At 36.9% G+C, this 21,080-nt stretch overlaps 1 protein-coding gene across 7 annotated transcripts in view; it reads left to right on the plus strand.

Annotated features, from left to right (window-relative positions):
• TBC1D23 (TBC1 domain family member 23) overlaps positions 1 to 21,080 on the plus strand; it is a 33,163-nt gene that overhangs the window by 324 nt on the left and 11,759 nt on the right. For 2 of the 7 annotated variants that reach the window (XM_086883035.1, XM_086883039.1), the window contains exons 2-15: positions 91 to 277; positions 6,765 to 6,891; positions 7,606 to 7,717; positions 7,981 to 8,086; positions 9,915 to 10,119; positions 11,400 to 11,523; positions 13,656 to 13,780; positions 13,894 to 13,937; positions 14,836 to 14,939; positions 15,733 to 15,855; positions 16,776 to 16,868; positions 19,437 to 19,607; positions 19,830 to 19,872; positions 20,614 to 20,720. In XM_086883035.1, the coding sequence (XP_086739161.1) occupies positions 6,845 to 6,891; positions 7,606 to 7,717; positions 7,981 to 8,086; positions 9,915 to 10,119; positions 11,400 to 11,523; positions 13,656 to 13,780; positions 13,894 to 13,937; positions 14,836 to 14,939; positions 15,733 to 15,855; positions 16,776 to 16,868; positions 19,437 to 19,607; positions 19,830 to 19,872; positions 20,614 to 20,720 (1,404 nt within the window). In that variant the 5' untranslated portion in view covers positions 91 to 277; positions 6,765 to 6,844. Of the gene's footprint in view, positions 1 to 90; positions 804 to 2,756; positions 2,889 to 4,391; positions 4,493 to 6,668; positions 6,892 to 7,605; positions 7,718 to 7,980; positions 8,087 to 9,914; positions 10,120 to 11,399; positions 11,524 to 13,655; positions 13,781 to 13,893; positions 13,938 to 14,835; positions 14,940 to 15,732; positions 15,856 to 16,775; positions 16,869 to 19,436; positions 19,608 to 19,829; positions 19,873 to 20,613; positions 20,721 to 21,080 lie in introns of those variants that run through there. The other 5 variants (XM_086883037.1, XM_086883040.1, XM_086883036.1 and 2 more) reach the window with 4 other exon arrangements.

A 21,080-nucleotide genomic window follows, 5' to 3' on the forward strand; every position in this document is an offset into this window, starting at 1 on the left:
AGGGGCGCGTCACTTCGGAACGAGTGTTCGCGGCCCTCTGGGGCCGGAGCCCGCAGGACAAGCGTGCCTATCCCGTGTCTCTCCCCGCAGGAGCCGTCCCGCCCTCAGCGTTACCTGCTGGAGCACGGCCCGAGCGGAGCCGCGCGAGTGAGACAGAGCCGTGCAAGGAGCGGGATTTCTCGTGAGGAGGCACTGTTATTCCGTGTGTAACCCGCTCCAATGGTTTTTCGCAGCTTCCATTGAAGTATACTATTTTTTTCCCCCTTCGAGAATGCAGGTGGGTAAAGAACGTGCAAGACAGAGAGCATATAGTGTTATTCTGCCCGGGGTTGCTAATGGACTTCACCAAGTGATTTTTAACCCTTGGAAACTGAAATGTGTGAATTTCCCCGAGTCGCGGAGTACGTCCAACCTGTGGCAGGTTAAACACTGGGGGGGAAGTCGCTGAATAATCAAACCTACATCTGGCAAAGCAGTTCAGCTTGATGAAAACCTCAAACATCCAAACCTCAGGCCCAACTCCATCCCCAGTGCCCAACTCCCGCCGCGCTGCGCGGCCGCTCCCTCAGAGGCTGCCGCTGCCGCCGCCCCGCCCTCCGCCCGTGCCAGGCTTCCGCGCTTTGCGGCCCGCGCCCTCAGCCCGGCGGCGCGGGGAGGCGGGGCGGGAGCCGGGAAGGGGACAGGCTTCGGGAGGAGCGGCCCCGGCGAGGAAACACCTCCCGAGCGCGCTTTACGGCCGGGCGAGCGGGCACGTCAACAGCTATGGCGGAAGGGGAAGAGGCGCCGCCGCCGCCGGGCAGCTGGTGAGTTATGGGGGCGTGGGCGCCCTCCCTCCCGCTCTCCTCTGTCCCCTCCGCAGCGGGGACGAGGGGAGAGAGGCCGGAACGCGGCGCCCACCGCCGGTCTCCCCCCGGGACCCGCCGCGCTCGGGGTGTGTGCGGGGTCGCGCTGGGAGCCCGGCAGAGACCCCCGCAAACACCTCCGGGCTCGGCGGCTCCGGGTCCTCAGAGAGGAAGGGGCCCGTCCAAACACGGGCGAGACGCAAAACGAGGGCCGTGCCCAGCCTGGAGCCAGGCGGCCGCTCCAGTTTAAAATGACAGCTTTAATATGCGGTAGGAGCTGCTCCAGGAGTCTGCCTGGAGTGGAGTTGCTTTGTTCAGTTCAGCTTCCCCTTTCGCTGCGTGCCTGCTCGCAGGAACAGGTGACAGCAGTTGTGTCCTGCCTCGTTTTGTGAATGGTTTGCTCACCATCCTCCTTTAGCACAGCTATTACTTATAGTGGATTTTACGTTGAACCTCTAGGACAAGAATAGAGACTATTGCTGGAGCGTTTATAGGATCGTTTTGATGGTAAAAGTGATGTGATTTCAGTATTTGTTGCATGTGTATTCACTCAAGATTGCCGAGGGCAGAATAAACAGTGTGTTTAAACACTGAAGCTATTCTTACTGTACCAAATATCTCCACTTGCATCTTCACTTTGTTTTTGTCTTTGCGCTTCTGCACTGCATGTGATTTCTTTCTGTGGCTCTGTGCCACACCATTGCTCTTTGTCCTTTCCACGTATATGTTTTTCAAGCAATTGCTTTACAGACCTGCATTTTATGATCACTTCCAATATGATTTCCAATCTGGTTTTGGTTTTAGGCTCTATTTGACGTAGCAGATTCAAAGTTTCCTGCAAACTGAGCCTAGCCTTCTTTGTACTTAGTTATCTCACTGTAAAAAAGCCAGAACACACATACAGGTTGAACCTGTAAGTAGAACCTCTTCTTTTTCTACATTGGTTCTACAAATACAGCTCTTGGTTAAAACAACTTAGTATCATTAACTAGAAAATGAGAGGTAGTTGGTGTCATTTTTTATTCTTGGTTTGTTTTTTTTCTATTTTAGTTATAGCCTCAGAATTTATGAAGCTCTTTCTATAAGTACAGTGTTGTATAAACATTATTTTTAAATACACACCTAACTGTTGGGCCATATAATTACAAAGCGAGGAATGGGATTTCTGACAGTACACTCCTGACACTTTGAAATATAACCCTGGACATTGAATGAGAACCACACCTCAAATACCTCTGGGAAAAAACACTTCAGATTACTTCCATTACTAATATTGGAAAAATATTACTGTCTCCCAGATCACATACTTCTCTAGAATTTCTGTTAAGGATGAGGATGAATGTGTTTCCAGACACATTTCAAGGCACAGCCTGCACTGTTGATGTTCTGGTTGTCAGCTTCAAAACTATCGTAAATTTAATATGCTGATGGTACTGGAAACTGCAAACTTGAAGGCGTTTGCTAAAACAGAAATAAGTCTTCATGGGAACAATTAAAGATTTTTATGCTTAAATGCTACATTAATATGTGACAGTGCATCCTGTTACTAGAGCTGTATGCTGTGAATGGCAAAATTGCATTCCTTAGTGCTTGCTTAGAAACTTCACGTGGCTTTTTGGGTTTGTTGTCCTGTTTTGTTTTTTTGTTTAAAAACCAAAAAAAAAACCAGTTTCAGTGCTGTATTTGCTTTTTCATTTGTGGATTTAAAGCATTGCCTTGTATTCATATTTCAGTGCTGTGAACAGTTGCTTTTGAAAGCTTTTTGGTGTAAATTACTACACTATCATATTTTGAAGTATATAGGATTTCAAATTTTAAAAATACCCAAACATATAATGATATATATGTATGCCTGAGCTCTACTGGGAGCAAAACTGGCAGTGCTGATCCCGTGTCCTCTCTTCACTTCCTTAGGAGGATTAAAAGGCAGATGGAATTTTGTGATCAGATGCTGTTGCAGCACCTTGAGTGTGTAGAATCCAGTTGTGCTCGCTAACATAAAGTTCCATTTGTTTTCCCTGTGTTAACTTGTCATGCAGTGCTAGTGTAAGTGTTTTGGGTGGGGGAAAAGTATCACAAGCTAATTATGAATTAAACCCCTCAATATCTGTACTAACTGCTTGGTGTTTTGCTGAACAAAAACCAGGGAACTTTGCCACTGCTCAATAAAATAAAATTAAAAAAGAAAACCCAGCATCACCACCACCCCAAACTTATATACAGAGAAAGATGAGAGTGTAATTTTTTTTTTCTTCAGTAAATACAAGAAGTTGTTAACACTTGTTAACACTTACAGGAAGTTGTTAACACTTCTGATTTAAAAATTAGCAAAATCAGATAGACCTTGTTTGCTAAATGTTTCTTTTGAGCTATTTGGCATATACTCAAAAGCTAATTTGATGAATTGCCAGCACTATTTTGTTCTGGAAGACATATCTGACCAAGGCTTAGAATGCTGTGAAACACAAAGGAGGAAGGCTGCTTTCAAGCTGCTGTAAAATCTTCTTCTTTTTTTTTTCTGCTTATTTGTTTATTTTAATAATAATTTCAGTCAATGCAGTACATCTAGTTAGTAGACACAAATAAGATGGTCTGTTATTAATTAAATGTTTGTAGTTGGAAGTTACAGATTTTTCTTGCCTCATTTTCCAAGGAAATAGATGATTTGGACCTTATTTTTCTTGTTCGGACTTTCAAACAGATTAATGATTATGAGCTAGTTTCTAAAACGTTTTTGCGGATGTTTGTTTAATACTCAAGCTTCAGCAAACTTGATCGAGTACTAATTTTTAAGATCTGAACTTGGGAAATGGGGACCTGAAGTAACTAAATATAACTGTAACCACGGATGGGATTGTTCCTGTGCATTTAACTTTGCATTGGAATAACTCATATTATGGGTCCCAAAATCCACTGCAACTGCCTAAGACAACAGGGTGACAAATCTGGTTTACATATATCTTTCCCCATTCTCACAATTTGGCTAAGTAATGCTTGGAGCCATAGTATTTATTTTGAAAGTCCATGAACAGAAAAGTCCTTTCCAGTTAAGCATGAAATGGAAGAAAAAATGTCAGGGAATTGTTTTTCTCGAGAATTCTATTGGAGAATAAAAGATGGTTCAGTGATGTGTTGGATACAATGGATATTTTGAAGCAAATGTGAGGGATTGATTTTTGTTTCTTTGTTTTCAATAGAGAACAAACACTCATTAATTTCAGTTCAGTATAGCTCTTGTTGAGGCTTTTTCCTGGCAGTCAGGAAAAACCTGAATTAATAGTAGGAACTGTAGTAATGGCTTCTATAAAAGTATGATATTGATTGTAGTATTCTTAACACCTTATGTAGTTTATTGATCACTTACTATTATCTTTTCCCTGCTGTTCACATTCCACACTTTCAATCCCTTCACTAGCATTTATGAGTGATTATTACCAAGTATCTCAGTCCTACATAAATAATGTATATAATAATAACATATATAAATAATACTTAGATAAAATGGCTTAAGCTGAATTCTCAACAGTTGATCAATTTTCTTGCTGCCAGCTTACACATCTTAAGTTAAAAAAGGTCCTGTTTAATATCTGTGAAGACAACTACTTATTGATTATAATATGTCACCAGACTGGCATGAAAGAGATCCTTCTGTAAGTATGGAAATTTACTGCAGATACACTAGTAGGAACATTTTGTCATTTGTCATTCAATAGGAACTTTAGGACATTTTGAACAATATATCATGTGGGCATTTACCTTTCAGGCCATGGCTTTGGTGTATGCTGGAATTCAGCACATCTAACTAAAAATTTTGGGTAGCACCTAGAAACAGGCAGTGAAGCCATGGCAGAGCAGAAAGTACAGATGTTCAGGTCTGGAGGAGTTTGCCCATTGGCACAAGTGCTGCTTTCGGTTCCAAATAAGTGCAATAATTGTCTGTGTGAACAGAAGACTTCTTAGCTGCTCTTCACTCATGAAAGACAATGATACAGATTGTAGTTTACTGGAATATTTGTAGAACAACTGACAGAAATAAGGTCAAACACAGCGAGTGGATATGTTCAAGTGTTGAAATCACTTTCATGTTTTGTACTTTGCAAGTTAGCTTGAATCGAAAGTTTATTAGAAAATAACTTACTTAATCTTTGAAAAGTCCTTACTTACAGCCTGTGAGCAATCTTGCAGTTGATGGAGGAAATGAGCTCCTAATTGAATCATGGCAGAACAAAGCATTTTTCCCCCTGCTGTTATTTCATTTAACTCCTTGCTGGTAATGCATCACATCTCTTCATGTGGCAGACGGGCATGTCAGTGTCTTGCTTTGTGAGGTGAAGTAGTAAAACTGGCATTTGCTTCTCATCTTTACAGTGTAGAAAGTGGGGGTGACAGCACTTGGAAGTAGTTTTTGCAAATATTGTCAAGCAGCAGAAGCACACATTTGCACACATTTGCAGATAACACATTGAAGTTGGTGTTAACTCATGCACAGCTTCTTGAATGCTGGATACTAGCAACAGGGAGAATTTAGTCCTTGTGGGTTTCTAAAACATTCTTTGACAGGTGCTTCTGTAATTTGTGTAGATGTAGTTTTAAGTGTTGCTTCAAGTAAAAATTACTTTTTTATTCTCAAAAGACGTTCTGTGAGTGACATAGAAACAAAATTTAAGTATTGCAATTTAAGACCTTTCTACTTGGAGTGGAATGTGCACACAGCTGTTGCATTCATTTCTACATACCTGTTTAATACTTGGATATAGTTGTAGCAACTAGTTGTATTTTGTGTGCTGGAATTCAAGGCCTGGCTGTTGCTCTCCAGTCTGTTTTTCATACACAGCGTTCACAGAAAATACACTATGTGTAAGAGTACATCATTCTCTCCAGCTGATGTTTGATGTTGGCTTCTGTTGAAGCTAGATCATCCTAGAGTTCATATAGTTCTGCTCAGGGCTAGGAGGTATAAATGTCCTGGGAATACTTGATTTTTATTTAGGGCTAACTGATCCACTCATTTAGCTTCTTAGGCATTGACCATTACTTATACAATAACAGGATAGATGATGGAAGTGCAAGTGTGCTTCCATATTCTGCTTCCCCTCCATTTGTGTCTCGGGAAAGGGACTGGCAACCTGTAGCCCTATAAAAATTGATTTTGAGACTTTTTTTCTTTTTTTATAATACTAAAAATGAGAGAAAATAAGGCAGGTCAGTCTCTTTGTGGTCTATGCTCTTTTCCATCCAAATTTGCAAAATTATTTGAAGAAAATAGAGTTGTGCCCCAGTGTCTATTTGAAATATGATTTAAAATGCAAACCAAAAACTAGTGACAAAGAAACTGGCTGATACAATGTTTACTCTTCAGACTTGTACATGCTTCAAGGAGTCTTGAGTAAAGCTAGCCAAATATCTGCATGCCTTCTTCCAGGTCTGAAATTTTAATCTACTTGTCCAAAAGGATGGCATTTAGAAAATCAGAAATATGTGTGTTTGAAGCTTTCAGGAGACCAAACTTGTGGACTTGATATCAAGGAGATAGTTGTGGATATATGGAAATGAAAGTAGACAAGAGTTCAACAGCTGACATTCTTTTTCTGTGCCTGTTTGAATTGACTACATAGTAGTAATGGAGTAATTGAGAATTATACTGGTAACACTTTAACATCTGCTACTTCATGTGTATAAATAGATGTGTTATTCACCAGGAGTGCATCTTCCTGCGTGAATATCTGTCTTGGAAAAGCAATCCTGTTCTTTGTTTTGCTCTGGCTGTGAATGCCTTGGATGTGTTTAACTCACCAGGTATCTGAAGCAAAGCCTTTTTTAAGGCAGGTGTCAGAGCAAGTAGAGTTGAGTTAAAGAGGATATAGCAAGGGACAAGTTTTGCTCTACGGGACCTATGTGTCACTGCCATTGCTGTTTTTCCAGTGAACCTGTTTTGCCACTGCTCTGCTACATGATATTGAAATCCTGAAATCATCAGATGTGGTTCTCCCATTACTGACAGCATGGAAACATTGAGCCAGTCTGCAGAAGCTATCAGAGAGATTGTAAAGTAATAATTTCTGAATGCTGAATTCCTTCTTATCTATAATGCTTGTGAACTTTTGCTGTCTTACTACAGCAATCGTCATTAATGTTTGTCTTGTCAATTTGTGTATTTTGCTACTCTCTCTGTTATTAACATTTTTGTATGTTTTAATTCAGACTTGTGCATATGTCCACACTTAAAATACTAGAACTATATAGTTAAATAAATTTGAGTTTGACTGAAAGGTCTTTTCCCTTTTTTCCTTTTTCACCTTTTGAGGGAAAGGTGAGGTTAAAAGCTGACTGTTCTAAACATTTGAAACAAGTGTTCTGTTTTCTAGGACATCTAACATTTTATTTTAAATAACTCCACCATCTAATTTAGGTGTAATGTTTGCTTTGTGTGTGTGTGAAAACTTGCTGAAATTGAAAGTTGCTGAAAGCTGTAAATTGCAACCGAATTTGCATTTCTGTGATATGTTTTGCAACACCATCACTTAATGAAAGCAAAAAAACAAACTTCTTTTTTCTTGTATGTAAATTGAATGGAATTACAAGTTGAACAAGCAGCCTTAAAGCAGAGGAATAAATAACATTTTGCAAGTATTTCTTTTTAGTAATTTCCAAGTTGTCTTACACCTTTGCATATGTGTGGGATTTGCCTGACAGTAGCCTTCAGTCTGTATAAACATTGAAAAATAATATAAGTGATTTTTAAAATTACATGTCATTATTTTAGGATAAAAGATCTTGCAGATGCTCTAGAAGAAGGAGGTTGTGATCTTGAAACTGTGAGAAACATCATTCAAGGAAGGCAATTGCCTGCTGATCTGAGGGCCAAAGTCTGGAAGGTAAATATGAGCTTAAATCAGGAAGCAGGAAATACTTGAGGCTGTGTTTCATTGGAGGTAAAAGATTTAATTGCTAGGCATCTTTACAGAAGAGATGTAGTACTGTAATTTTAATATGCATCTATGTTGATTCAGTTTAAGAATAGGGTGGGGTTTTTTGTTTTTTGTTTGGGTTTTTTTTTTTCCAAATTACAGAGTTCAGTAATTGAGCAACTGCAAAAAGACACTAAAATATTTAGAGGGCTTTCTATTTTTGTTTTCAGATTGCGCTTAATGTTGTAGGAAAGGGGGACAGCCTAGCATCCTGGGATGGCTCCTTAGACCTACCTGAGCAGAGTATAATTCATAAAGATTGCCAAGAACTAATTGGTAAGTTCTGTTACATTTAGATCATCAGTTTAAAAACTTCTGTATTCTCTGTTGTCTTAAGACTTTATTTCAATTGAATTATCTAAATGAAGTTTACATTTTGGAGGAAGCTTTGAGGAGGAAGATGAAAGAGCAGATAAAAATCAGTAAGAAACTGTAAGAAAACAATAGTATCTTACCTGTACACAGACTCTGCTGGGGCTGACATCATGGGAGTTTAAAGTACTACCTTGTAAATGATAGTTTGCATAGTCAGAAAGCTTCGTGAGATGAAAAAATGGTAGTTGTTTTCCAGGCTCCATCTTTTAAAGCAGACATTCTTTGTATAGTGTCCTTCAGCTTTTTAATTGTGGAAGGCCTGGTTCTTAATCTGGAAACCTGCTGTAGAAGAAAAATGCATGTAACATTTGAGAGAAGAAATCAATTAAACATTTTGGACTTAAAAACTATTTTAAAGAAAGATACTTTTTAATAGAATTTTCAGCAAAAAAGAAGGAGCAAAAATGTGTTTGTGCAAGCAGGGTGCTTCCAGGACAAAGGAAATAATACTCTGGTGTGTTTGCAAGGAGGTGCCACAGGATCTGCTTGGCAGCTCATCACAGAACTGGTCAAATCCCTGCCATGATGCAACAGCATTAATATCAGTGATCACTTGATAGAATCAATGCTGACTCATAAATCAGGATACATCTCATGAGTTCAATAAGATAATTTTCTGTTTTATTACCTATCACTTTATTTATTTTTGTGCAATTGAAAGTTAAGGCAGAGGATGGAATTAGTGCATGCATAAATACCTTCCATTTCTGAAATGCAGTTCTACAGTTTCTAGCCCTAAAATCTGGTAGGACTTATTTTCCTTTTCTCTGTCCTGTAAAGGAAAGAGATTTGAGTGGAATTTCCACTCTCTGATTTAATCACAGTGTCTCTTCAGGAAGATGCAAAGTGTCCTGATTATATTCATAACATATAAAATTAAGCACTTCAGTGTCTGATAGTTCTCCTTTTGTATTTATTGGCAAATATTTCATGGTATGTAAGGACTTAAACTGATAAAGGGAACAAATGTAAAGTTACTTCAGAAAGACAGTTATATGGAGACTTCAGTTTTTTGTTGGATTAAATGTCTCTACTTCAGTGTTTTAGCACAGCAAGTAATCTCCAAATTTAAAGTATATCCTCAGTTGGTATGTGAGTTTTATGTACTGTTTCATTTTTCTGAGAGGCAGAGAAAAGGAATGCCAAATACTGACTGGCTTTGATCGGAAAGTATTAAAGACTTTCGTAATAAATGTGTAATAAAAAATGTGAATTATAAGTTAATGCTAAAATTTATGTCTGTAAGCCTAGCTGATCTCAAACTTCTAATATGGATAAATTCGTATGTCAGTCAACTTTTGAGGAATTGAAGATCTGCACTGTGGGTTGATTTGTGTTGAAATTCAAATGAATTTGTTGTAGACTTGAGCCTAGGTTGCGTGCTAAGCACATCAAATAGAAGAGGAATATTCTGTGCATTGAAAGAATTTACTTTCATTCATATAGATCTTGGAAACCCCAAACTTCTTTCATCCTGTTGTTGTGGTATTTAAATTATATTTAAATGTCTTTTCCTAATAGGTTTATAAAAATCACTTGTATTTTGATACCTTTTTTAAAGCCTTTCTGTAAGAATTTAATCCAAATAGCCAGTTTTTTGTTTGTCTGGTTTTGTTGGGTTTTTTTTTTCCCTGATCAGTCCCTATTGGTGCAATTGTGCTATGACATAATCTCATCCAATTTCATTGAAAAGCCTTTAACACAGTTTATATTTCTGTGCCTATTTCAGACCAGTTGTCAGTGCCAGAAGAAGAGAAGTCAGTATTAATTTTGGATATTGAGTCTGTTATTACATTTTATTGTAAATCACGCAATGTTAAATACAGTTCTTGCCTCGGCTGGATACATCTGCTCAAACCTCTGGTGCACCTTCATTTGCCCCGCAGTGATTTGTACAACTGCTTCTATGCTATCATGAATAAATTCATTCCAAGGTAAAACTCTTTCTTTTCCATATGTACTATTTTTATTGGCAGTAGCAGTATTCTCTGAAAGATGTCCATGTTGGTTTTGGCTAGAGTAGCACTGTTTGTAGCCATATTGTCAGATTCTTTCATATGATCATAAATTTCAGTACCTGTTGGTTTGAAATCCAGGAGATGATTGGGTTGCTTTAAGATCCAAAGAGTTAACATGGGACTCAATATGCCTTTTAAAGAACTGTTCTTCCATGCAATATCAAAACATTTGTTTATGAACTAATTCACATAGCTTATGTGAAAGTGTTTTTTTGTTCCCTTTCCTAGCATTTTTTGTATCTAAAATACTTCTATCCCTTTAGAAACAGCAATTCATAAGCACTAATTAAGTCTCAGAATTTCTCTAGAAGTATTTGATATTTTGTCCCCATGTTCTTTTGAGTTGGGACTGAAATCACTTTTTTCTAAGTTGCTGGATATTTTTAATATCAAATACTACTTTTGAGCTTTTCATGCTGTTATGTAGGTGCTCTCACTAAAATAAGTTTTTTATGTATGTTGGACCACTGTGACACTTCAGCAAGGCTGAACAGTCTGTAATTCAAGATCTTAGTCTGATTGCCTGGAGAGGGGATTCCAGCCTGGCTGATGGATAGGTGCTCAAAATATGAAAAACACATTTGCTGTAGTGGCAGGAAGTATTTATCAGTCCCATCACTTGACTCAGCTCATGTCCCTTTCTGCTCTGAGGCACTCCTGGGCTCTGTGAGCTATTTGGGGATAGCGGCATTATGGTCACATAACTCATGTGCTTTCAGAAGGATTTAGAAGGCTTGCAGAGTATTTGAGCTTCTCTGTAGGAATCTAGGTGGTGTTTCAATGAGATGTAGACTGTTTCCTGGGTTTTTTTTTTCTCTTCAGTGGGAGAATGAAAGCCATAGAAAGGCAATTTATAGTAGATCAGTGAATCTCTATTGTTACCGTGCTTGCCTTGTTTTGAGATTTAAATCTGTTTTAAATACTTCTGTATTATATAATCTGTCAATATTGTCAGTATTTCATTCTACTGCCTTGTTAATTTAGTGGGGGTTTCAATGTTTGTGGGATTTTTGTTGGTTTGATTTGATTAGTTGTTTTTTGACTCTTGAGGCAAGTTGACTTCATGATCAGTCCCTGTGAATTAAAAGAGCAATGTACAGGAAATTACATAATCACAGATAGTAAAGAATTGCTACTGTAAGTCTGAAAACTGCAATATTACAGGGGAGTTTATTATTTTCATTGCTACTTTTTAGGGATTGTTTTATGAAGGGAAGACCCTTTCATCTATTTAGGCTGTTGCTTCAGTACCATGAGCCTGAACTCTGCTCCTTTCTTGACACCAAGAAGATGACTCCAGATTCATATGCACTCAACTGGGTAATAAAGTGAAAGTAGGGAAACATAATGAAAAATAAATTTCTGTTAAAATTTAAGGGTTTTTTATGTTGTCGGTTTATGGAAGACTAGTACAAGCAATTAGGACTGCATATATTAAAATAAATTGCATGTTTTAATGTTGTGTGTTTAGCATGAGGTATGAGGTCTTGTTAATGTCATGTTTTTATTGTAGTGGGTAAGTCCTTATTGAGCCACTGATGTTAGGAACTTCTTGGACTAAGGAGGAATGATAGCAGCTGACGTACTCTAAAAGCAAGAAGCCCTGATGTTAGTTTTGATTGTGGGCAGCTGTATGTTATAGATATGTGTAAACATCAATCTAACATGTCTTTTAAAGCTAAAGTATGAATTATTTTAAAATCTCACTGCTAAGAGATATAAGCACGTGTTTTAGAGTTTAGGCACATCAATTTTACAACTTTTAAAGCATTAGTCATTTCCTCTTCAAAACTGCCTCAAACTGTGAGTAGTTACAAAAATGCTTACCTCAATAATTTTTTATAAAGTTTGTGGAGCAGGACTACAACAACATTTTTGTTTCAATGTTTTGTTTGTATATGCAATACAAAATCACAATACTGTGCTTGCACAGGCAAAGTCTGTAATTTAATAGAGAAGGCTTTGACCCATGAACTCTTCTAGGTTCTTCTTTCATACTCATTGGCTGTGTAAAACTTTTTTCAACTTTGTGTATTTTCATTTAAAGAAGACTGAAATGAATTATAAAACTGTGAGGTCTGTATTTGGGGGTGGTTTTTCTTGAGTTTTTTTTCGGGCTGCTGCCAATTTTAGTGTAAAAATGTGTCTAGGAAAAATTTTCATATTCTCAAAATCTGCCTTTTGTCAGTCTCACGAGCCTTCAGAAGAGAAATCAGGCCTTTTTTTCCCACTCAATTTCCATTTTTTAATAGAATTTTCCTCAGTAAGTACAAAATTCTTTGAAGTTGTTTATTAGAATTTTGGAACCTAATGAGAAAAAGAATCTTCTCTCTGAAAGGTGGTAGTGAAGCAAGCTGGTGTAGCTTCCAGTCCTCAACACCATGCTTCCTGGTGTACAATTTCAGGAAAAAATCTTAAATTTCATTTTATACAATGAGATTACAGTAAAATTCTCTGTTTCATCTGTGAAAAATCTCAGTCTATATAAGTGTATCACTAATACTTAGAAATATTTAAGCAATGTACATAGGCCTGCCATTGTCATCTTCTTCATGGACTTTTTGTCTTCAGTTGCATTTGAGTCAGAATTGAATAAATCTTTTGATCTTTTGCTATGAAATTGCACCAGGAAGTGTTGAAATATTCCATGATAGTGTTTTAAATCAGATACCAAGCTTTTGAAGCTATAGCTGTGTTAATACAGTATTTGTGTGCATCACCAAGTTGAGTAAGAGCCCAGTGAAGTCAGGTGTCATACATTTCAGTTAGGTGAGATTTTAAATGTTACCTGGCATGTATGGTAAGAAGTTCCTACCTTTTATCTGTTTTGAACTTCGTATATCAGAGAGGATGTATTTTCAAGTGGGAGCATGGAAACAGGCAAAGGGTTTCTTAAATGGTAATGAAAATTTTCTGATGCTTGCAAATATTTAATTACTCAGTCATAAAGCATCATAATGTAATGCTAAGTAAGTGATGTTGTCAAACTAATGTGCAACCATGTTCAATTAGCCCAATTCTACTGTGGAAAATAAAAATAATTATGTTTGCAGGATCCTTTCGAAGCTTTAATTGCTATGCTATTTGAGTAAATATATTCTCTTATGATTGTCTTGTTGGTAATTGGTATTTAGCACTGTCTGTGAGCTAAACAGTACTCCAGCTTGATTGTGTTATCTGTGGTTGAATTTGCAAGGCTGGCAGTGTACAGCCAACTTTGCCTTCACACTAGTCATATTTATTCACAGATAATCTGTAGCATTGTGCACTGTTTCCATAAAAATATTTTAGAGGTTGGAACCATCCTTCAGTATGCTGTGCAGATGTAGGCTTTATCATAATTTTGTTGGGTTTATTTTCCTTTGGATATTGTATATCTCTGTTAAAAATGTTTCCCTGATAAGATTGTTCCTGGTAATTGCATTTTCTCACATTATTTTCCAAATTTTTAGCTTGGAAGCCTCTTCTCATACTACTGTTCAGCTGAAGTCACTCAGGCAATATGGGATGGATATCTACAACAAGCAGATCCATTCTTTATTTATTTCTTAATGTTGATCATCCTTGTCAATGCAAAGTAAGTGTGTAGTTAATTCTTCGGGACATTCTTTGCTGACACTGTTTTAATCCAGGTTTGTTTCATTTTGGTTTTACTGACTTAATCTATGCCTGTGACTTTACTGTTTTCAGAGACGTTATCTTAGCACAAGAATCAGATAAAGAAGAAATGATAAGTAAGTACTTCTCTTACATAGCTGCTAGTGAAATATTTATTATATATTCTAATTCCCATTTATTACTATTTTTTGTTGCTAAAGAGCTAGATTGTTTATTTCCATGTGATTTTTCTCATTAACAAATCTCTTCACCCATTAATTCCTTTCTTACTGTTCTTTTGCTGCCCTGTCCTTGATCTTCTTTCCTCATTCCTTTTAATATTCACACACCTAGTTTTATACTTCAGTTTGAAGTACTGGAAACAATCACCAGAAACTGGTCTTTCTAAGCCCAAAGCAACAGCTGTCAAATCCTTCTTTAAATCTACTGCATTTGTTGCATTTTTTGGACTGTCTTCATGCACACTTAATTGGAGCTTAATTCATTGTTTTTATAGAAAATGCATTAAATTTCAGTGGAAAATGTAAATAGCTCTTGTCTTTGTATTTTTTTACAAACATAATGCAATGTAATTAATAATCTCTAGTAGTTCAAAATGAGAGTGCTTGGAATTTTGTGTCTTGGCCATATGGTGCAGAATTACACCCTTGGGTTTTCCTGGACAGAGAACAGTGCTACTGATTAAGTACTCATTTTAAAGGATTCTAGAGATCAAGCTCTTTAGAAAAGTAGCTAAATTAGAATTAGAACTGAAAGCTAAAACTATGCAGAAGTAAGAATGTGGTAAAAAATAATTTGCATAGAAGGTTCAAACATCTAGAAAAAAAACATAGGTTTTCTATGAATAAGGAGTATTTCCTGTATCTCCACTTTTTATCTGGAGAGTGGATCAATATTCATGTTTAATCAATACACTAGATTGTTATGCCTTATTAAAATAAGTTCTTTTATGATCTATGGTGCTTGATTTCTGTGTCTGAGTAGTGTTGCATTTATGTTGTTTATTTGTCTCAGAATCCTTAGAAACATCACCAGCCAATCTCGATTTAGAGGATATAGAAGATCTCTTCTCTTTGGCACAATATTACTGTAGCAAAACTCCAGCTTCTTTCAGGAAGGTAATGAAAGTAATTTTGAAATTCTCTTCTTTTTGGCAAGTGTTTAAGCTCCTACTGACAACAACTTGGAATATTTCATTGTGATTTTCTTTTTCTTTTTTTTAAGCGATTTTTTCATGTTGTTACTCAGACGGTATTTACTGTTAGGACCTTTGAAAGATAAGGTTAAGTGGAATATGTCAAGAGAGAATCTTCCTTGCAATATTCTCACTTCATGGCTGATAACCTCATTTTCCAAAGTTCTTGTAAGAACTGATGAATATTGACACGAATATGTCTGTGTATATTGACACAATTGCATTGTAGTACACTGCACAGCAGTGCTAGCTGTATTTGTAATAACAAAGAGGAAAAAGTCTCTATAGATAAATCTATTATCACCTGCACTTTTTGCAGCTCTTCCTTACTCATGATATCTGACTTAGTTAATGGATGAAATAAAAGTATTTGATAGCCAGTGCCCTTGGCTTGTATGTACTTTGGCTGACGTGTGTAGACAGGTATGGGAGGTTTTTTGTGGGGGGAAAAAACAAAGCAAACAACTAAAAAACAAATACCAGAGACACTGCATCATGTTGGTGTGGTCAAAGTGGTGAACAAACATGTTTGTAATGGAAGTGCAGACCTTGCCATGATACTCAGAAAGAATCTCTGATCAAAAGTTTTATTTCTGTGTGGACAGGATACACATGTGTGGAACTTCATATTTGCAGCTTAGTGGATATGGTTTTATTTTAAACTTTCACATAAAGACAATGGCTTCAGTTAATCTTTATTTTTCTTGCCTTATTAGGACAACCACAGTCTTTTTGGCAGCAGTTTGCTGGGCCTCAAAGATGATGACACAGACTTGAGCCAGGCTCTCTGTCTAGCAGTTTCTGTGTCCGAGATTCTGCAAGCAAACCAGCAACAAGGAGTCAGTATACTGAATTTACCTTCCCCTCACTATTTTACAGAAAAGACTCAATCACCAACCATTAGTTTTAAGTGCTAACAACACAAATGAGTATTTGCTATTTCAGGAAAAATATTTTGGTCTTGAAGTTTACTCCCTTGTAAATGATCTGCTGTCTTCAATGCATTTGAGCTGTAGGAAGGAGCATAGGGAGCTTAAGACAGCTGATTTGAATTTGAGGAGTGTGAGCTCAAAGTACTATCTCACTAATTTGAATTCCTTTCCAAATGTAGCTACTGTAGAGGAAAATTTAAAATTCTCTACTCAGTACCTTTGAGAAGAATGCTGTTAAGGAATATCTGTCTTTTGTCAATGAAGGGTTTAAATGAAAAGAAGAAAATTGATTAAAGTTGTTTCAGTAGAAGTTAATTTGAGACATAGATTCAAGGACTTCACTAGAAATATGTAAGACCCATATATGGATCATAATGTAGTTAGATTACAGTGTTTCTTATTGACTACTGAAGTTCTGTCATTAATAGTTTGGGGTTTTTCCCTGTCCAAATAAAGTTAAGCATCTGTTTATATCCTATCCAAGTTGGTGGGATATAAACCCATCCTTATATGCTGTGCTGATTAATAGTGGACTCTTGGATTGTCTCATACCCCCTATTTTTCCTCTCAGTAGAAGTTATAGAATTGCACATGGATGATCCTTTCCCATGCACAAGCTAAATTAATGGAAAGCTGATACTAAAATACTACTGTTAGTCTGGTAACAGACTAGACAAAGTTCAGATTAACCAAGTGGTGAAGAAAGTTAGTTTTGAATAGCTCTTAGCCCCTCTGAGCAGTTCCTGTAGTACTGGCATTAGTATTGGAAGGTAATTGAATTCTGTCAATAATTATGCAATTTTAAAATTTAAAAATTTCTCTTTCAGGAAGGAGTGAGATTCTTTGTAGTGGATTGTCGTCCTGCAGAGCAATACAATGCTGGGCATTTATCGACAGCATTTCATTTAGACTCAGATTTGGTTTGTATGCTTTTTGTTTCTTTACTGGTATTTGAATCCTAACTGACATAGAAGGGGAGAGAAATGCCTGCCTTGAAAGATAAAGTAACCTTAACTTAGGCTCTGGTATGTGGACTAGATGCAGCATCTAGCTATGTGATGAAAAGTTTTCAAAAATCAGCTTATCTAAAGGAGATGATAAAACCATTATTTGATTGAGAAGTTTAGCCCTTAATGACATTAGAATGTGGGATTCCAGACTTCCTGTTCTTTGATTAGAAATGGAAACCCATACAGACTAAAGACTATACATTGCTTGGAGGAGAAATCTCTTTTTAGCACCCTATTTTCCAGTGAAAGGTGTAATTAATTTTTTAAAAGAGCATTTTTTTTCTTTGTCTCTTTTTTTGCCTCAGCCAGTCTTATTACAGTCTGTTTTTACAGGGCATATATCTTGAAAAGAATTTGGTTGCTTCTTTAAAACTTCTGCTGTACAATATGCAAGTGCATTATTTTTGGCACTGAGATGTGCTGTGGATGAATAACTTCAATAAAGATTTTGTACTTCCTGTTTGATTATGAATTCCTAATTGAACGTTAAGTCGTAATTTTTCTCTGTCCTTTTTTCCCCCCAAAATTACTCCCATTTCAGCGGTGTATTCATAATTTCTAGATTAGCACTCAACTATTTTACTTTGAGCAGTCTGTGGAAGCTGTATGGAATGATTTATTTGGATATACAACATAAAAGACTATTATACCTTGGTTAAGTTCAATCCTGCATCTAATATCTTTACCTCTCTAATAAAAATGATGCATTATGCAGTATTATATGCACATATGTAAATATAATATTAAATATAATTACAGAGGAGAGAAAAGGAGGCTGAAGGGTGACTTTAGTGCTTTCTATAACTATCTGAAGGAGGCTATAGCAAGATGGGTGTCAGTCTCTTCTCCCAAGTAAAAAGCAGTAGAACAGGAGGAATAAGTGGCTTCATGTTGCATCAGAGGAAGTTTAGATTGGATGTTAGGAAAAATTTCTTCCCTGAAAGGGTTGTCAAGCATTGGAACAGGCTGCCCAGGGAAGGGGTTGAGTCACCATCCCTGGAGCTATTTATTACTTGTAGATGTGGCACTTGGGGACGTGGCTTAGCAGTGGAGAGTTGGCAGGGTGAGGTTCATGGTTGGACTCGATAACAAGGGTCTTTTCCAACCTAAATGATTCTTTGATATTGTGTGGTTTTTAACCTAGATTGAAAATCATTTAGGAAAAACTTGCCCTGTCCTATGTGGGTATTCTGCTAGCCTTAATTGAATGTCATATTCAGTGAAGTAGAAATAAGCATTTTAAATTATTAAGAAGCACAAATAACTGATAGTATATGAAAAAGGAGTCCATGGAAACAAGTCTTAAATTAGATGTGATCAGTTCATATGTATTCAAATTGTATATTGGAATTAATGGTCCTTCATGAACCATGGTGGATGAATGTCACCAAGTTCATCCTTGTTTTTAGAAGTTCAATGCTAGGAAAATATTATAGGGAAAAATCTTTGTGATGAAAAGTCATTAATGGAATTTCAGTGCATTTCATATTCCTGTATGTGTCAAAGTACACAAAAGTTATTGTAAGGAGAGACAATGGGGAAAGAAAGCACTTTGGAATCCATCTCATTTATAGTTAGAAGAAGTAGTGAGATTTAGGACCTGTGTAATAAAGCAACAGCCTTTATCTCTAGGAAAACCCCAGTTAAAATTCAGCTTTACTTATTGGTGGTTAGGTTGTGTACTTGTGACTTTGTCCTTCATCATTTAATCCACTGTACAGACAAGATAATGGGAGCCCCTTCTTGCCCCTCCCTGCCTCCCTCAATCCAGTTACATGTCAAAATTCCCTTATGATATAAGTATAAATAAGTACCTTCCCCACAAACACAGGTTAAAATTTTAGCTATATTGAGAAAGTCCTTGTTTCTCCATCTCTTTCATATAGAACTTTTTTTTTTGCATGCAGAGCAGGCCTTCATGTATCCCAGCCTTTACTTTTTTAGAGTACAAAGAATCACAGATACCTCCTTGTGCTCTCAGTTGTAATTTCTGTTTGCAAATCTTGATAAGTAAATGAGAAAAAGCTTAGTAGGGAGACAACAAGAGAAAGACTTTACTAGCATCTAGAAATTCTAGGTAATTGAAAAGGTTATGAATCTCCAGACTTTGAATGTGTTGTGCCCAAGCGTGTGTGAATATGGAAACAAGTCCCGCTGCTGTATTACCAAATTAATGCAACATGAAGGTTTCCAAAACTTATTACTAGATGCCTTGAGAAGTAAACTAGCAAATGTTAGCTATATTTTTTTCCTGGGGGGAGCAAGTGGGGTGAGGAAGTAAAGGACCATTCTCAAGTGTTCTTGATGTAACATGAGGTCTCAGTCTGGTTCAGAGCGTATGTGTGTGACTTGCACAGTGCTGATGTTGCCTTGCTTGTGCTCAACAAATTGTAACTATTCTCAAAGTTTGTCTCCATTCACAGCTTGTGTTACAGTATCTTGGTGTCAAACACCATTTTTTGTTTGTTCATTCCACAGATGCTTCAGAACCCATCGGAATTTGCACAGTCTGTAAAATCCCTGTTAGAAGCACAAAAACAATCTATTGAGTCTGGCTCCATAGCTGGTGGGGAACATCTCTGCTTCATGGGAAGTGGCAGGGAAGAAGAAGATATGTATATGAACATGGTGTTAGCACATTTCTTACAGGTACAATTAAATTGCCACTGATTTAAGAGCTGGAGCAAAGGGTGTCTGCATGTGTCATTGATGGTAAACAGCAAAACATTTTCTCCTTAAAATCTGAACTGGTTTTTGCACTACTCAAGTTTACAGTTTTTAGTAAATAAACTAACCCCTGTTTCATTACCATAATTGCCAAACTCATTCCACAGGTTTTTGCTCTGATCAGAATGATCTTTTTTGTTGCAGAAAAATAAGGAGTATGTTAGCATTGCGAAAGGAGGCTTTATGGGTAAGCTTATTAATAATGAACTTTGACTTGAAAAATCTTGATATCTCAACACTTAATATTTTTGAGGCTTTTGCTAAAAGCTATCTAAATGAATAGCAACTAGGTGTCATTTGTCAGGTTTTTGTTTTGTGTAAGTAAACACTGTGCACTTACACATTTGTGGCTAACTCTTGGGGCTCACCCAAATTTCTGAGTGGTGAAAAATTAATGCCAGAACTGGGAAATTCCCTCTTCCATCTTGTCATTATTTATGTTTTAGCCACTGTAGATTGTAGACTCATATGAAGATGGAACTTCCTAATAGCTATTAACTGCTGCTATGATTTCTTAAATCAGGAGTTCATAATTTTGCAGTTAATGTTGCTGGAAATACTCAGGCTCTACAACAGTAGAGATCTGTGCTACAATATGACAGTAGAGGTATTATTAATCACATATGTGATATTGTAAGAGCTGTCTCCAAGATCAAAGCAGTGATTTATTTTTAATTGCTGCTGTATTCTAAATGTTTACTAAAATAATTAGTATCCCAGGTAGATAAATAGGCATTAGATAATTAGATTATCTTAATGCCTTTGTACTGTAAAGAAAAGCTGGGGATTGTTAGTGATTGCTGAATTTATCTATTTTATTGAATTGTGGGGGGAAAATTGTTACTGATTAGTCTTGGGTATATACAATATTTTCATCAACAGACTAAGTCCAGTGTAATTCTGGTTGTTTTTAATGGCCTTTTAACAGCCCTCCAACAGCACTTAGCAGATATCAATGTGGAAGGACCAGAAAATGGATATGGCCACTGGATTGCAAGTACATCAGGCTCAAGAAATAGCATAAACTCTGTTGATGTAAGTGAAATTTTAGCATAAGTGTTACAGTGGGATGGGAACCCTAGGTTTACTGAATGCTTTCTTCACATTCCTTGTTCTAGTCTGTAAAATGCATTATTGAAAGCCACGACTGTTTTCACTTGTGTATTTAATTTCAATCACAGTCTAGTCACAGGTGATCTAAACATTTTTATCCTCTTGAGGGAAAGAGTTTGTAGGTAAGAACTTGCTGCTGTCATTCTCCAGCAGAATATATGTAATAGACAACTCTTTCCCAGGCTCTTACTCTGGGAATAAGTTACTATAAAGTAGCATACAATTTTGCAGCAGAGCTCAAAATGGTATCTTTTCTACAGCTGATATATTATGTGTAGAATT

Source organism: Cyanistes caeruleus, chromosome 3 (genome assembly GCF_971803275.1).
Source record: "Cyanistes caeruleus chromosome 3, bCyaCae1.hap1.1, whole genome shotgun sequence".
Taxonomy (NCBI): domain Eukaryota; kingdom Metazoa; phylum Chordata; class Aves; order Passeriformes; family Paridae; genus Cyanistes; species Cyanistes caeruleus.